At 43.4% G+C, this 17,940-nt stretch overlaps 1 protein-coding gene across 2 annotated transcripts in view; it reads left to right on the top strand.

Moving 5' to 3' along the window:
• ODAD2 (outer dynein arm docking complex subunit 2) overlaps nt 1-17,940 on the top strand; it is a 90,898-nt gene that overhangs the window by 58,996 nt on the left and 13,962 nt on the right. For both annotated transcript variants that reach the window (XM_054991514.1, XM_054991515.1), the window contains 2 exons: nt 7,176-7,364; nt 9,216-9,437. In XM_054991514.1, the coding sequence (XP_054847489.1) occupies nt 7,176-7,364; nt 9,216-9,437 (411 nt within the window). The remainder of the gene's footprint in view (nt 1-7,175; nt 7,365-9,215; nt 9,438-17,940) is intronic.

The raw sequence follows: 17,940 nt of genomic DNA, 5'->3' as shown, positions 1-17,940 counted from the left end.
AGGGGTGTGTGAGCTGTTCTGACCTCAGCAAGCAGGCCATTCCATAAGATGGGGGCCACAATGGAGAATGCATGAGTATGGGCAGTTTGCATTTTGCCCATTTGCAAGATGGCACCCGCGGGAAACCCTGCTTTGATGAGAGAAGCTGTCAAAACATAGAGGAAGAGGGACCAAGGCCATGAATGGCTTCGTATGCAATAATACCTTGAACTGAGCCTGGTAACTAATGGGCAAACAGTGGAGTGATTGCAGAATGGGAATAATATGCATGCTTTGCTTAGCTCCTGATAAAAACTGCGCTGTGGTGTTCTGTACCAGCTGGAGTCTTCACATTGTCTTTAAGGGGAGAGCTATATAGAACAGTAGTCTACTCTTGATGTTACTGTGTCGTGGATCCAGGTGGCCAGATCAGCCATATCAAGGTAGAAGGCCATCTTCTGCACTAGTCTGAGTTGAAAGTGTTTTTTGTAGCCGTATTAATTTGCTTTTCCAACAGGAATGCTGGGTCCGGTATAATTCCTAAGTTATTAAACAAGTTAGCAAGGGTCAGTTGAACCCCATCAAAAGTGGGGAAGCACAATGTCCTTCAAGATCTCCATCTTTCCAACCAGCACCACTTCCATTTTGTCTGGGTTCCATTTCATTTCTAGCCATTTAACCACAGCAGTTAGGCATTGGCTCAAGATCTTTGTGGCATCACCAGGGGATTTAGATGGAGAGATATAAAGCTGGGTGTCATCAGCATATTGGTGACATCCAGTTCCAAAGTAATGAATTATTTCTCCTAAAGACTTTACATAGAGGTTGAATAACAGGAGAGTCTAGATTATGCCCTGTGGAACAACACAGGACAGCTCCCACACTGAAGACAGCTGGTCTCTGATGGCAACTCTTTGAGTCTGATCCATTAGGAATTATTTAAACCAGTCCAAGATACATCTCCTGGTACTTACTTCTGCCTTGGGAGTGGTATGATCTACTATATCAGAGGCTGCAGATAGATCCAGTAGGAGTAGCAAAGAAGCATGGCTTTTGTCTATATTCAGATGGAGGCTGTCAACTGAAGCCATCAGGGCTCTCTGTCCTGTAGCCAGGCTTGAAAGAAGACTGAAAAGGGTCCAGAGCAAATGAGTTATGATGATACAAAGATAGCTAAGTGCAGTCATGAATCAATAAGAAATAAGATTTGGACCTGATTTAGAAAGCAACGTGTCATGGACCAACCTGGCCTAGCAGAGCAGAGAGACTCAGAGGACTCTTCTGAGCGAGAGGCAGCTGGCAAACCTGACCCAGATCCACAGCCAGTGGCAGAGGCACTGCAGGAGGAGGCAGTCTCTGAAGGCTCAGACATAGATCCACAGCCAGGTCCCAGCACATCAGTTCCTCAGCTTCCCAGCCCTGGGCCAGCAGCAGAAAGCCAGACATCAGCCAGCTCTCCCCCTCAGCTTCCCAGCCCTGGGCTGACAACAGAAAGCCAGGTGCAGGCCAGCTCTCCCCCTTCATCACCAGAGCCTCGGGAGCGTCATCAGAGGAGGGCTAGGAGAGTCCTCCAAGCCAGAAGGCGCAGTGCCAGGCTAGCAGCACAGCACTGGCCCAGCATCATTAGTGATGATGAGTGCTTGCAGGAACAGGACTGAGGGCCAGCAGGTGCATGCTATAGCACAAGCAGCTGAGCACTGTGAGGGTTAAAAGCAGCTGAAAAGGGAGTGGCTGTGTGGAAGCAATGTGTCTGCTTACTACTGACCTTGCTGCTGTGTTTGGAACTAATTCTGTTGTCTCTGACCTTGGCCTGTTCATGTGGACTTGTTTCTGGACTTGAAGCTGTAAGTGTTGCCCAATTGGTGCCTGAACTTTGGAACTGTGCTTTGCCCTGCTCAGACAACTTGGGAGTTGTCCCTTGACTGCTGCCAGTGTGAGTCTGCAATCAGGACACAACCATAGTCACCTGTGGGTCCCCCATTTGTCGCTCTCACAGCACTAAGAGCCACAGCTAGTGACCTAAAATGAAGGAGGAGAGACTAATATAGACTGCTTAGGGTGTTTGTCATGGTGAAAGGTGGGTTATAAATGAAGTGGGCGATGTCGTGCAAAACTCGCGTGAGAAAACGCGATATTTCGCGTTTTCCCCGGCACGATCCACAACATTGCGGCATGGAGTGGCTTCAGGTAAGCCATCTGGAAACGGCCTAGGTATGCTCTGAATACTGTGAAAGCCAACAAATGGGGGACCCACAAGGCTGTTTTGGGAGCATCTAATTTTTCCTCCCTCACTATTTCCTCTTTCTCTTCCCTAAAAAGCTTTCCTCCTTTTCTTGTTTCCTTCTCTCCTTCCTACCTACCAGCCAAACTACCTTATCTTGCCCCCTATCTTCAGCTTTCCCTTCTTCCCTTCCCTGGCAGCCTCAAGCTGGGAAAACTATGGCCCAATTGCATGGTGTTGGCCACTGGGCCAGGCCCAGTTGCAGTGGGAAACATGCAAGGACCCAAAGCAGCATATATCATTCTTCTCCATTTTATCCTCACAGCAATCCTGTGAGGTAAGTTAGGCTGAGAGTATGTGACTGACCCAAGGTCTCCCAGTTAGAGTCAAGCTGGATGTGCAGGTTTTTAAAGAGTTGGGTCTGGGCAACCCAGACCCAACTCTAGTTCCCTGCAACCACACAGCAGCTTTGGAGAATGGCTGTTAAAAAACTGAGAGTCCAAACAGCCTCAGAATGCCTCTGCAGGGGGAGGAAAGGCTCCTCCCTCCCCTCTCAAGCCATTTCTCCGGTGGTCCATTAGAAGTGGGTAAGTCCTTACTATTGGGAAGCGACTACTCCTCTCCAGTGCAGGGTCAGTCTATCTGATTGATCCTGGAAGAGGAGGGGCTTCCTCGGCTCTTCAGTTTTTTCCTGACCCTGCCTGGGTGCAGAACTTCAATTGGTGGTGCTCCGTCGAGCACAGGATCCCAATAGAGAAAAAAAGAGAGAGAGGAAGGAGGACGAAGCCACGGAGAGAAAGGAGAGCTTGCAGAGGAAGGAAGGACTTTCAGCCCACCCCCCCCACTGGCCTCGCGTCAGAAAACAGCATCAGCAAGCAGCAGAGACAATGGTGCTAGGCTAGCCTAGCACACACTGCTGCGTGGGATTCCAGCCTTTGGGCTAGAAATCCCCCCTCTTTGGCCTCTACTCTGGGGGACGCAGTAGAGTCTGTAAACGCCAACAGAAGTAACGACGGGCTGACAAGCCTTTGCCTCAGCTTTTGTGTGGCCATTCAGAAGCCTCTCTACACGATCGGGGAAGGCTCACCAATAAATGGGGCAGTAAGAAGCCTTACAAGGCCAGATTCTCATTTATTCAGGCTCCTTTTGACAAGTTTGTTTGTATGGTGGCTCCTTCTTTCTCCCGCCTTTTTTCTGAACTGCTCTCCATTGACTGAACGTTATTTTTGGTGGGAAAAAAGTGGTAATGGCCGCTCAGGTAGGATTAACACCCAATAAAGGTTTCCTTTGTGAACTGGAGCTCCCTAGCTCCCCGAACTCACTCTCCTCTCATCAGTTCCCAGGGGCTCAAGGAGAGAATAATGGTGAATCAGAACCTACAAGTCAGGAAGTCAAAGCCCACCTTTTATCCTGGCTTGGTTCAGAGATGAGGAGAGAATTTATGGAGGTTCTGAAGGAGCATGGTTTTCTTAAAGAGGGGCCTTCCTTGTCAGATAGGGCAGGCAGACACCCCAAAAGGGCTCATCCTTCAAAAACAGGCAAGTGTAGGAGGCCATCTCCCTCCCCACCAAAATCCAAGAAACGGGGGGAGGAAGAATTTTCTACATATTGAGAATCTAGCCCTTTGGAAGATGAACACTCAAACTCTGAGATGTCAAACCTATCTTCCATAAACTAGGAGGGAGAGCTATTAGGGGAAGAAGAGGACAGCATGACCACCATGCAGGTGTGGCAGTCTATGCCAGACTTCTGCCTAACGTGTTGAGGGTTTTGGAAATCACACCAACATGCCCAGACACAAAGGGCACAGAGTCTGCCTTTCCACAGGGATCGGAACGGGTCTTACCTAAGAAAGGAAGCCTTCAACCTGACGTGCCATTAACTGCTGTTTTCCATGATATCATGAAGGCAGAATGGGAGGCACCAGCAAAATCAAAGGCCAGCCAGCCAATTGTTTCCAAGCTGTATTCTTTTACTCCTGATGTGGCCAAGGAAATCAAGTTGCCTATTGTGGATAACCCGGTATCTAGCCTGGCAACCACCTCTGTGCTCTCCATGGGGGCAGACAGCCTTCCAAAGGACCCCTGCAATAGAAGAATTGAGCAGGCATTACGTAGACATTTTGATGTCTCAGCAACATCAATTAGAGACTCAGTGACTGGCTTCTTATTTGCTAGAGCAGCCTTCTTTTGGGCGTCAGATTTAGCTGCAGTGGAGAGTAACATTCCGAAGGAAATCAAGGACAAGGTCAAGAAAATTGCCCTAGCAATGGCCTTCGCTGTGGATGCATCCATAGATGCCTTCCAGTTCTCCTCCAGAGCCATGGGATTCAATGTTGTGGCTAGAAGGAACATGTGGCTGCGTAAATAGGAGGTTGACCCTCTCAGCCCAGGCGAAGGTGGCGGCAATCCCATTCAAAGGGACTAACCTTTTTGGTGAAGCATTAGAGAAATATCTCATGGAAGACAAAGATAAGAAGGGTCTTCTGTCAAAAAAGAGAGACCCGCAGCACAAATGGAGGTTCCAGTCCTTTTGTGACTCCAAGAGGGCTCCAAGATATGGGACATCCATCCTCTAAAGGACGATGACAACGTAGGTCTAGATCGGACAATAGATCCACAGCCTTTTCTAAATTTGGGCAATACAACAAACCACAGAAGAAGGAGTCTGCATGACTATGACGCCTTGAGTCTGATCACCAAGATAAGGGGCAGGTTACAGGAATTTGCAGATGTGGCATCAAACGGTTTCAGACAGATGGGTTCTGGGCATGGTAACCAATGGATATTCTTTGGAATTCAAAACAATGCCACTGAACCATGTCTTTCAGTTACCTAGAAACCCATCCAATCAAAATCATCGGCTTTTACTACAGGCGATTCAACACCTAATAGAAATCAGGGCAATAAAGCTGGTTCCACAAGGTCAGAGGAACCAAGGAGTTTATTCCACCTTCTTTATAGTCCTGAAGCAAAACGGAGACATCAGAGCCATACTGGACCTTCAGTTGCTAAACCGATTCATCAAGACCCGCAAGTTTTGGAAAGCTCACAGGGACTCAAGGCTTGGGAAAGAACTGAAGAGCCGAGGAAGCCCTTCCCAGGATCAATCAGATTGACTGACCCTGCACTGGAGATAAGGAGTTGCTTTCCAATAGTAAGGACTGACCCACTCCCGGACCACCGAGAAAGAAAGCTTCACGGTAAGTGATACTTAAATCTTCCATTCCCCATGTCACAATAGCAGGAAGGCAGTTTCCCCCCGTTTTTTTCTGCTCCATGTGCACAGAATACTCCATGTACAGCAGAAAAAAATGAAAAAGCCCTCCCTCCTCTGCTATTTTGACATGGGGAAACAATTTGAGTGGGGGAGGGAAGAGCGCTTCCTCTCCCTGTGGAGGCATTCTGAGGCCATTTGGGCTCTTCTTTATTTTTTAAGAGCCATTCCCCAAAGCTCCTGTGTGGCTGCAGGGAAAACTGAGACAGGTCTTGGGAACTCAGATTCAACTCTTTAACATCTAGCTTGGCCCTTAGTTTCCACAGCGGAGTGGGCATTTGAACCTGGGTATCCAGATGTAATCTGAAACCCTAACTACTACAACCACACTGGCTTCCATGGGGTAGATGTTGTTGAACAGTAGCAAGTACCCAGACCTGGGTGAGTCATGCAAGTTGCATGGCAGCACATCAGCTGGTGGGTTGCTGCCAGGCCTGGCCCCAATGAGTCCTTTCTTGAAGTTCAAAGCAGCCCTGGAAAGTTCCCTCCCCCCTCCCACCTTTTACTGGCAGAAACCACGACTTCAAATAACAGTACTGTCATGGTTACCTAGTGACATCCACAGAGGGCATTTGTTTCTTAAAGCTACAGGCACCATTTCAATGGGGGGGGTAACTCCAGTGTAGATTTCAGATTTTTCTGCTTTTCTCAGAATTGTGCAAAGATCTGTCTCATCTGTTCATAGCTTCTGTTCATGGCTCCAGCCTTTGGATTTGAATCCACAGATTTGACCAAGTTGAGATTTAAATACATTGATTGATAGTTGTTTCAGATACTGTGTATTAGTGCATGTGTTGCCTAACTTTGAAATCCTTACTGATGGATTGTGCTAACTTTATTGTAGAGACTGATTATGATTGTTGGGGAACTTTGTAAGGCAAACACACTTTTGACACCCCGCCTCCTAGACTACGGTCTGCAGAATAGTGTGCTCTGCAGGCACATGGAAATTGGCCATCCCTGGTATATAATATGTAGCCACTTGCCAAGGCATTTGGCTCATGTACTGCATTATGCTATTAGTTTTCCTTTCTCATATAATGATACCTTATGAGATGAATAAAGAGGCAAATTGAACATTCTGCTTCTTCCTGCTTTCCTGAAAATGGATCTTGTATGTTGGGGTGTGATTTTAAAATGGCAGGTCATGGAGTTGGAAAAGGACAGTTCTGCTGAAGGAAACGTAGTCCACAGAGGACTCTTGGTAACTCAAGTTTATTTGCACAGCCACACCATCACATTTTTGGGCAAAAGGAATCGGAGTTGATAAATTGGCTTTGACATCTTAAGCTTTCTGAGATGTTCTAAATGGAAAATACTACTAATTTTTATTGAGAGGCTTTTATCTATAAGGGTTGAATATTAATAAACATGATGTCTTTTCTGAACAGCTTTTACTTCAAGAAGTGAATGTGGCTTTGAGAAATAAAAGACATCCCAAACTTTGTCTGTCAAGTATTTATGTCTTGGGATATTGATACAAAAAAAATGACCATTAGGGCTCACAAATCATATGCTGCCCAGAGATCCTCAGCGAATAGGGTTCTTGTAAGGATTAAAACATGAAATGTGTAATTAGCTATAAAATGCAAAAAGATCCTAATTATGCAAATGCTCAAAGCTTGAAAGGTTTTCATTATATGAAATAAAGATTAAACTACTTTTTAAAGCTTAGCAGTTTTGCTTTGTTTTCACTTAGGATGCTGGTGAAATGGTTCGTTCATTTGTCGGTGGTTTGGAGTTGATAGTCAATTTATTAAAATCAGACAATAAAGAAGTTCTAGCCAGTGTCTGCGCTGCTATCACCAACATAGCAAAAGATGAAGAAAACTTAGCAGTCATAACAGATCATGGTGTAGTTCCTTTGTTGTCCAAACTAGCAAACACAGTAAGTAACTCCTTTTTGTAATATGCTTTAAGAAATGTGCTTTTAAGAAATACTGATTTGCAGGACTCTCAGTAAGGCTGCCTCGAGTTTATTGCAGTCAGTAAAACGTAGTTGCTAAGAGCAATCACTTGGTAGGCCATACCGAAGCAAAACCAAAGCAAAACAAAACTTCAGCCACATGCTGAAGACACAAAAGTGGAGAGCTTCTTGATTTAAGGGCCGAAATGGGTGGGCGAAGGACTAAAATCTTAAAATCAACAGGGAAGGGGGAAAACCTTTTGCTGTAGCTTTCACTATGGAGTAGGTGACAGAAGAGTAAATCTTTTCCTCTTTAGACCAGGTCTGGTTCCAGCTTTTGGGGGCCCAGGGCAGAAGGTACCCAGGCTTGCCCCCCTGCCCACCACCACCAGCCTCCAACTTATAGCATTCTTCTCCCCATCCACTTGCATGCCCCACACCTGGATATGTACCCTTCCTCCACCTACTCATAAGCCCTCCTGTGGTGCACACTCCCAGCTGTTCACAGTCTATTTCCCTAATGGTCCAGGCAGTGGGTGACTAGGAGTGCCACCCTGTGGTTGCCAAAAGCACCACCACCATACACGACCTGCACAACCTTCTGTAGCAGTGCTAGGCAATACATGCAGCTGAGGATGTGGGTGTCAGAATGCTCCTGAATGGAGAGGGGGAAGGGTGCACTGACAGGTGGAAAGTCAGATACAAAGGGGGGGCTGCAGTTGGCCCCGCTAGAAGCCCTGGGCCCTGGCAGCTGCCCCACCTCGAGATATGCTGGTGCTGGCTCTGCTTTAGACTATAAATGGCAAAGCATTGTTGGATAAGTAGATCCAGAGGAGTTAGTTGTGTTAGTCTGTAGTTGCAAAATAGTTAGATAAGTTGGAATACTCCTACTCTTTATGTGTGTGTCAAGTGATTTTTATCGTAACGTTCAGTATAATTCTTAAAGTGGTACGTTCTGTTATCCCACACTTCCTTTCAACATTAGGCTGGCTCAGATTCTCTCCTCCTCATTTTTCATCACAATACCCCTGTTAGTAAAGTCAGTATGAGAATGAGGGACCAGTTTAAGATCACCCAGTGAATGTTGCAGCCGTGTGGAGATTTGTGCCGAGTCTCCCCAGTCCTAGTCTGACACTACTACTAGTGCCTCATGGCTTGCAGTACAATATTCTGCTCTAAAAATCAGTTGATAAAGCAATCTGCATATATTTTACCGGAAGCTAAATTAGTCTGAATCCTACATAGCTTAATTAAATTTCACAATTCACCTTGCTCTGAAAAAAAAAATCCAGCTTTTCATTATTCATGTTACGAATCAGTTAAACGATGGCCTTATGGTAAGAAACTGGGTAGACACTTTGCTAGAGAAGGTCTATGGCTGTGCAGGGCCAATTTGACACCCAAGCAAAGCAAGTGGCTGCTTGGGGTGCAAAATCTGCAGGAGTGGTAGGAGGAGATGGCACTTCCTGCGCTGTGCTTCTGCTGCCTGGCTCAAGTGCAAGCTGATCCTGGGTTAATGAAGCTTCTGCAGCTTACCTTAACACACAGCAAGGTTGCACTTGAGGAAGATGCTCGGGGAGGCACAATATCTTGAGGCGCCCTTACGCCTGTAATTACATTCTTGCGGTTCCTGTGTATACAGACAATCACTCCAGTTGGAATCTAGTCCTGTAGAAGTGGTTTCCCTGATGCTAAGGGTCCCAGCTGGAAATAACTTGTTGCATTTCCCCCCTTTTTCGTATGCTGAAGTATGTCTGTGGCTTCTGTTTAAATGTGTTTCCAGGCCAGTTCAGGAGGGGAGGAATGTAACAGCCATTTTTCCTCTTTCTTCAGAATAATGACAAATTAAGACGTCATTTGGCAGATGCCATTTCTCGTTGTTGTATGTGGGGAAATAACAGAGTTGCTTTTGGAATCACCAAAGCCGTTGCCCCTTTAGTACGTTACCTGAAATCAAGTGATCCAGCAGTTCATCGAGCTACCGCACAAGCCCTCTATCAGCTTTCGGAGGATCCCAACAATTGCATCACCATGCATGAAAATGGAGTGGTAAAGGTAAGGAAATTTTTTTTGAGTGAACCTGCTTCTAACCATACCAATGGTAAGGTCTGCATGGTGGGCGTATCCCAGAATTGTACTAGGCTTATCTGTGAGGCCTGATGGGGAAGTGAAATGGCTCTCCCTTCAAATCTGTCTACTCAGTCTGAACTGACACTTAAGGATGGAATTAGATAATTTCGAAAGTTGGTTGGCTGCAGTTGAAAGCAAAAGTCAAATGGCTTGGCTCAGACTTAATGCAAAACCATGACTTATCTTTGCTCTTTTTTTTCACTTTACCCTACAGAGAGACTGGTATCTCAGCCCACCCTGATTATCAAACTAGATATGATAGTGTCCTTGCGGCCAGCACAAGGGCATCCATATTATTTTACAGTGATTTTAAAATGCTGTGAGGGCTCAGTTCTGACCAGGTGTGGTGAGATGAGGTGTTCTTGCTCCCCCCACCCCCAAACCTTATCAAATGTCGAAGTGGCCACACCACACCCTCATGGCTGTTTAGTCACTTGAGAAGTGTGGAAGGGAAACAAGAGCATCAGGTATTTTTAAATCACTTTAGAATGGCGGTGGTGTTATTGTAGGGCTACAAGGACATCATCATTTCTAATTTGGCCCTGAGCAACAAGCCAGGTTTAAGACAGGATGTCCAAGTTTGTTCTTCACAAGAAACCATAGTTAAGACCAACAGGGGTTAATAAATCAACTTCAAACTGTAGTTTCATATCTTGGTTTAACGTAACTTAATTAATCATAATTAGTGGTACGGCCCGCATGAATCAAACTGTGGTCCAACCGGAACCAATTTCTCCCCCTTCTTTCTCCTCAGTAATGTGAAGAGAATTTAAACACATGATACGATGTCACTAGGGTCTGGGTTGTCAAACTCCTGCTGCACGTGTCCCACGTTTTGCTTCTTTTCTGGTTACCCAAGAGAAAAGAGGGAAAGATACGGATTTGATGCTTTGTGCAGCAGATATGCAGCCCTTGTATCATCTAGTTTACTCTTACATTTGACTGCACTATTCCATGTTTTTACATCAGCATGATAATGTCCACTTGAGTATCTGGATATGTCTTTAACATTAACACTGATAAATTGTTGGAAGTGTTCTACTGAGGTTAATTAAATTAAGGTAGATCCTACCTTACCACTCCACTGAGCAAAGTTTGAAGTATTCCTCCTTGAAAGGCTTAAGAAGAAATAATATGATTACCAAAACTGTAGTGCATGTGTGGAGCGGGGGGGCTTGCAGGTTCATTTGTCATTCTGCTTTAGGTAAGAAAAGTGGTTTTCTGTATTTTATATATATATATTTAAAAACTCATGTAACTTAAAAGCTCCAGAAAAATAGTAATTCTGTTCAGCACCAATTATATATTGACTATATTATAGTCATCTCTCAGACAACTGCCAAAAATTGAGTAATTTAATTTAATTACCCAATTTCCCTTTTAGTATCCACATAAAATTTTAGTTTTCCATTTTCAAAATGTTCATTTCCAATCAAGGGAGTAATTACAGTACTACTTAATTGCATAGTATTATTTCGGGAAAAGAAGAAAAGCAGTATATTCAGCTCAAAACACATTTCAGAATTAATCATGTTGGAATATTTTTTAATTATTAAGAACTGTGAAAGAATTTAATTGCTTAGAGATAGTTTATTACCAAAATCTTGTAAAAATCTCTAGTGGATCAAGGGAAAAAAAGATAAACAGAAAGATTTAGAATGCATTTTATTTGAAATATGGGTATACAACTAATATTCCTTTCTGTTCCTATTGAAAAGCACCTTCAAAATATAAGAGAATTTTGCACATCTTTTTAGATTGGGGGGCAGGGCAGGGCTTTTAAATCAGAGAGGTAGCTTTCATTTAGGTTTGAGTCTAGGCTTTAATCTGTAGGAATTATGTATTGCTTAAGCACTAAGAGTTACCAATTGATTCCTATGACCCTGATCAGATAAAACACTGGACACTTTTTTCTTCATGTGTCACATTCCTGCTAGATTTTCAAGGTTTGAGTCATGTGTTGATACCAAATGTCGATACCTTTTTTTAAAAAATTGGAAAGTTTTTTAAGTAATTGAAATCATCCCATGGGATTTACATTTTATAGCACTGCCTGGTTGTTCCCATTGTCCTTCTGGAAACTGGTTTGGAAGAAAAATGAGAAATGGCTCAACCATCCTCACCATGCTTTGACGCAGCGTGGGTGGTTGGCCATAGGAGAGGATGGGCTTATGAAATGAAGGTTGCCAAAACTACTGTCCGAGTTTGCTGGCTTCCTAAGTATAGCAGAAGTAACCATAATTCATACAAGTTTGTTCAGTGGGTAGAACTTGTGGTTGCTGTGTTGTAAGACTTTGTGCCCTAAAGGTGTACATTCTGCATGTATTATTTTAGTTTCCTTCCACAGTAGTGGAGGCTGTGCAGAAAGTTTTGGCAAGTTACTGTTACAATAAAGAACTACTTTCATGGGATAAGCTTTGCAGAATAAACTGCTGTACAATTAAGACCACGGTTATTTGTGATTCTGTTGAAAAGGTTCCAGTGGAATTGTTTGTGAGAAAGCTGTTAAAAATGATTCACTTCTGAAAGTAACCCACAAGATGCCTTGAAGGGTGCCCCAGTTTTTAACTTCTGCTGTATGGAGAAAATGCCTGGCTTTAAGCCAGTTCACCTCCCCAGCCTACTGGCATCTCACTATGTGAGTCTCATGCCAGTAGGGGCTGTATTGCAGCTGGGGCTGTATTGTGAGCAAATCCAGTTGGCAAGGTAGCATATGTAGTGCTTTCTTCAAAAAGCAGCAGACATCCTTTTCAGCTATGTGAGAGGCGGGATTTAGCCCCCATCCTGCACCCTCTTTTCTTCCCAGCAGCAAAACTAGTCTTTTGAAGATGATTACATACGTGCTGTTGAGTTAGAGCAACTAACTGGCCCAGCATTCCTCAGTGACTCTTACTACTGAATGTGGATTTGAATCCAAGCCTGACATCAAACTGGCTCTCACTGACTAGGTGCAGGTCTTTAAACAGGCAACAGAAAAATTCGTCTTCATCTATTTGTGCATTGCACTGATCTACCTCCTTTCCTCCAAAGAGCTCAGGGTCGCGTACATGGTGTCTCCTCTTCTCCATTTTATCCACTAAACAGCCTCATGAGGTAGAGTTTTATCCCTACTCATGGCTTCTCTCAAAAACAAAGTGCAGACAGATGTAGGCAGTTTGCACAGGCACTCTTGTCAAAATTGTACATGATTTTTCAGATTCATATCTGGTTTGAGTTCAGTTGCAGTTAAATTTTATTATTTAGCACATGGCCATTGCAAAGATTTATAGAAGGATGCCAACCTGTACCATCCAGCTATTTCTGTCCTATTTTTTCTAGTTGATCACATTCCTAAAGTTTGTGACCCCAGCACTTGCTTGTAAGAGAGAGCTGGTTCACATTGTAGGTTCACCATGTTTGTATATATGAATGTGCTGTCATAGATCCAGCACCACCATTCAAGCTTTTGTGTCAATTCACTTCCCCTTTTCAGTGGAATGTTCTCACAGTCGTCTACCACTCATCAAGTCTGCAGCAACCATAGTGCAGTCCACACAAGCACATGTGAACCAGTCCTATGTAATCCCCTGCTTAGGTGAGATATGGTACTGGCAATAAGGATGGGCTTATCATTGACTTCATTCTTCACTTTGGAAAGTTTCTAATTTAGGAACTTTTGGATAACAAATTTGGACATTGGCATTCTCCTCATCTTGGCGTATTCTGAATATATTTTAGTCTTATAAAAAGAAGCTTGTCCTGCTAAGCTGTAGGTTTGCTGGAGCAGTTCAACAGAAGCTGTGCCCTGCAGCTCTTTTGGTGATAAATGAGCCATTTCAAATAAATGGAGCTGCAGCCAATTTGTACAGAAGGAATTATTAAAACATTTTTAAATAGACAGTTTTGAAGGTTCAAAATGTATAAACAAGGTATGCTAAAACCAAATATATATTGCTCATTTTAATGGAAAAAGGTTGCTGCTAGATGACTCTTCCAATGCTATCAGGATTTGCCAAAAAGCTCAAGAATCTGGCATGAGCCACAGATAACAGCGCCATCTTTCATCTAAGTTTCTCTTCAGTATTTATCTTGCTTCAGAGAATGCAGGGAATGTCTTTCCTTCCGCCTTGGCACATTTTTTGTAAACCACAGAAATACACTGAGCAGCTTCTTGCAATTGTCTTAAGACAAATTTCAGTTTAGTAGACTTCATAAAAAGTAAGGCTGGGATCCAAACAGCTCCATGCACAAGCAGAAAGCACAGTCATCCGTACTCAGAAAGATTGCTGATTTTCTCTCTGTCTTGTTTATTTATTGAACAAAGTTTATACCCTGCCTTTCTGCCCAAAAAAGGGCATCAAGGCAACTAACAAATTAAAACATACATAATTAAATTACATCTTAAAAACATTACAGCCAACAAAATACATCATAGAATCATTAAAACCAATAAAACACATCATTAAAATAATTAAAACCAGAACTAAAATTATACAAAAACATAAAAAAACCAATTAAAACATTGGGCGGGAAGGAGGAATCACTGAGGGTATGCCAAATGAAACAAAAAAAGCTTCACTCACTGGTGGAAGATGGCAACAGAAAGGGCCAGATATGTCTCCCTGGGGAGAGAGTTCCAGAGTTTTGGCGCCAAAACTAGAGATGGGCACGAAAAGCAATACGAACTTTAAAAAGCCACGAACATCCCAATCAGCTGTTTGCAAACAAGCTGTTCAGTGAGGCCCCATTCTAAACGAACAGGTGGTAGTTGCAAGCCTCCTTCATTGCTGTTCATCAAGCCAGACAATCTGGCACCTGCAATCAATTCCCTTGGCAACCAGAGGCAGGGACTGCCTGAACTCTGTCTGAACTCCTGCTGTTGCCCTGGAAACCCCAATCTAAGCCCAATTTAGCTTGATAGGCAGGTCTTCCTTTCAAGTGTGGAGCTCCAAATTTGTTACAAGGAAGCAAAGAGCAGGGGGGAGGGGGGCTCCCAGCTCTGGTTTTACAGACAGTGAGGGAGAGACAGTTGCTGTTGTCATTTTGAGAGAGAGACAGGGAGAGTGCATTGGAGCTTGAATTTTCTTTGTGTGTGGTGGGATAGGGATCTACCTCTTCAATGTCTAGGGCTGCTGCCAGGCTCTGGGGCCAAGCTATTATTTATTATTGGTACATTTCCTGCTGCCTGCTCAGGTAGGGTTTCTGGGAGTGGTGTGGTAGGGATCTTGATGGCTGGAGGAGAGCCTGCTGGCCCCCACAAACAACAAACAGGATCATGTTTGTCAGTGTTCGTTGTTCGTGGATGGCAACGAACAACGAACACCATGTTCATTTTATTTTCTGTTCGTGCCCATGTCTAGCCAAGGCTGAGAAGGCCCTCCACTGTGTTGCCACCCACCTAATCTCAGAAGACAAAAGCACCCAAAGCGGGGTCTCAGAAGTGGTTAGTAGTGGTTAGGTAGGTTCATAAGGAAGTAGGTGGTCCTTCAGGTATGTTGGATCCAACTATATAGGGCTTTAAAAATCAACACCAGCACTTTGGACTTTGCCCATAAACAGATTGGGAGACAGTGTAGATGAGCCAAGACTGGAGTTATATGGTCCCTACAGTCCACTTCAGTCAACAATCTAGCTGCAGCATTCTCCACCAAATGAAGTTTCTGAACACTTTGCAAGGTCAGCCCCACATAGAGCACATTGCAGTAATCTAGTCTGGATGTAACCAGGCATGCAGCACAATGACCAAATCTTTTCTGCCCAAGAAAGGCTGCAGCTGGTTAGCCATTCAAAGCCGGCAAAAAGCACTCCTAGCCACAGCTGCCACCTACTTATCCAGCAGTAGGCCTAGCTTCAAGAACATGCCCAACTACAGACCTGTTCCTTCAAGGGGGACCCCTCATTGAATGTGATTTCACAGGGTACTTTGATCCTCAGGAGAGGCTATGGAATACTATGAGGGATTGCAGCTGGGCAGTATTTACTTTTCATCTTCAGTGGATTGTACTGTTACTCAGAGTGATGAGACAAAATCTGATTTCACTAACACCACACTGGAAGTTGGGCTGGGTCACAAAACTCCAGCGTAGAGTTTGAACACTTCTTTAGCTCCTGGCCAAGGTCCTTTTAGTTTCACAAGAGAATTCTTTAAAACTTATTTGTAAATAGTGCCATTCTTTTTTTAAAAAAAAATTAAACATAGCCAGGGCTTTTTTTCTGGGAAAAGAGGTGGTGGAACTCAGTGGGTTGCCCTCAGAGAAAATGGTCACATGGCTGGTGGCCCCACCCCACATGGCGGGGCCACCCGCCATGTGACCATTTTCAAGAGGTTCCAGAACGCCATTCCACCGCGTTCCAGCTGAAAAAAAGCCCTGAACATAGCTAATAAAGTAACTCTCTTTTAAGTGGCAGATATTAGGCTTAACACACAAAGGCAGGATGCCAGGTAATTATTTTGGCATTCTGCTGAGCAAAAATAGTTTCCTTGCAAAAGAAACTATTCACAGAAGCTAAACGTAAGAAATAACAATAAAAATGGTATTTCAGACTTCTTGACTAGTCTCTTTGGCATTCAGTGAAAATACAATATATTTCTCCATGAAACTAGCGAGTCTCATTTTACTAATTAGATAATGTATTTGTCTATTGAAGTAGTACTGTGAGCTTATAAAGCATTAGCATACGTTGATGAGTACCTTTTTCATAAAGGAAGGTTATATCAATTTTAAGTTATGATTTCACTAATACATCTTCCTAGTACATCTCGATCTGGCCATCTCAACAAGGTACATTTTCATATAGCTTACCTACGGTGTGTGTGTGTTCATTCAATTGTATTCACACAATAGGGGAAGGGATTATCATTAGAGAAAAGTTTTTAGAATATTTCTATGCCACCTCTTCAGAGTCCTGCTTGAGGCAGCTTACACTAGGAAGTTCTTCATTCTCAAACATGTTTGTTAGATGTGGAGGAACTGAATAGATGTAATCCTTTGCTGCATCTTTGTTGGCTACTTGCTTAGCAGATACAAAGTGAGGGATTAAGGTTATATACCTATTTGTAGACTTCAACTGTGCCTTTAAAATCATGCAGTGCCTTTAAAAACCTTTCATTTTATAAAAGTTCTGAAACCCAGCAGCTGGTGGAAAGGACTAGACAGGGCTGAAAGCTTATCATCAGCTCTCTCCAAAGCTAGGCCAAAATCACAAGTGAAGTTTTTGCTCCATTTAAATATACACAATTGTACAGAGAATATGTGGATGGGACATTATCCTCAGCCCACTTCTTACAAACTGAGAGCCAGTTTGGTGTAGTGGTTAAGAGCGCGGGACTCTAATCTGGAGAGCCGGGTTTGATTCCCCACTCCTCCACTTGAAGCCAGCTGGGTGACCTTGGGCCAGTCATGGCTCTCTGGAGCTCTCTCAGCCCCACCCACCTCACAGGGTGTTTTGTTGTCGGGATAATAATGGCATACTTTGTAAACCGCTCTGAGTGGGCATTGTTGTCCTGAAGGGCGGTATATAAATCGAATGTTATTATGTTATTATATTTAAATCTCAAATAATTTTTGTTCGGTTTTGACAACCACTCAGAATTGGAATGATTTTCATCACCATTATTAAAGTTTCAAGCATGTACAAGTATATATCAGTGAATAGTTAGGGAGGACATGATACTGTTATAAATAAAATATCACAATATCATGGATTATAAGGAAGATACCCAAACTTAGTTTGATCTATTGTACCAATGTGTATTGTTTTTTAAAAAATAAACCATATACATGACTTAACATTGCCCAGGAAGAAAGGAATCTTTGCATGAAATGTCAGTCATCGCATCCAGAGATTCCTGTGCACACATGGAGCTAGCTGCCTGTTCATTTGACACAAATCTGCTTCCTTCATTAAGCAGAGAAGGCTAGACCTTGAAGCCAGAAAAAATGTATGCTTGGATTTTCCATACATAAAAAATAAGTGCTGGATTGAGGCAAATACAAATAAAAATGTGTTATGTAGAGACTGAAAAGCAATTAAGAAAATGTTAAGGTTAAAAGTCAAGTGGCAAAAGTTCCGTAGTTGGATATCATGAGCTAAGATGATTCCTCTTGGGAAAAGGAGGTTCATTGGTAAACATTGTTAGGCCTTTCCTTTATTTTAATAACGTTGATCAACATGGTTTCATTTAATTTAATATTCTAGACGGCCTGTCTTTTTAATAATTTTACATGTATGCATCCAGTTGGAGACCATTAGCTTTTCTACTCAATCTCACCCAGCTCCCTTGCTTAATACAGCCTCAGTCTCACATGGCTTTTATCCATACAGAGTTAAGAATAACCTTTTTAGGTGGTTAAAAGAGACACTTCCTCCCATTTTCATCAGCAGAAAAGTTGGTTGGATTCATCCCACTGCTAGCTGAGAGACAGGAAATTGGTCAAGGCCGTTTAAG

Source organism: Eublepharis macularius, chromosome 11, assembly GCF_028583425.1.
Source record: "Eublepharis macularius isolate TG4126 chromosome 11, MPM_Emac_v1.0, whole genome shotgun sequence".
Classification (NCBI taxonomy): Eukaryota; Metazoa; Chordata; class Lepidosauria; order Squamata; family Eublepharidae; genus Eublepharis; species Eublepharis macularius.
This window is presented reverse-complemented; position numbering and strand designations above follow the sequence as displayed.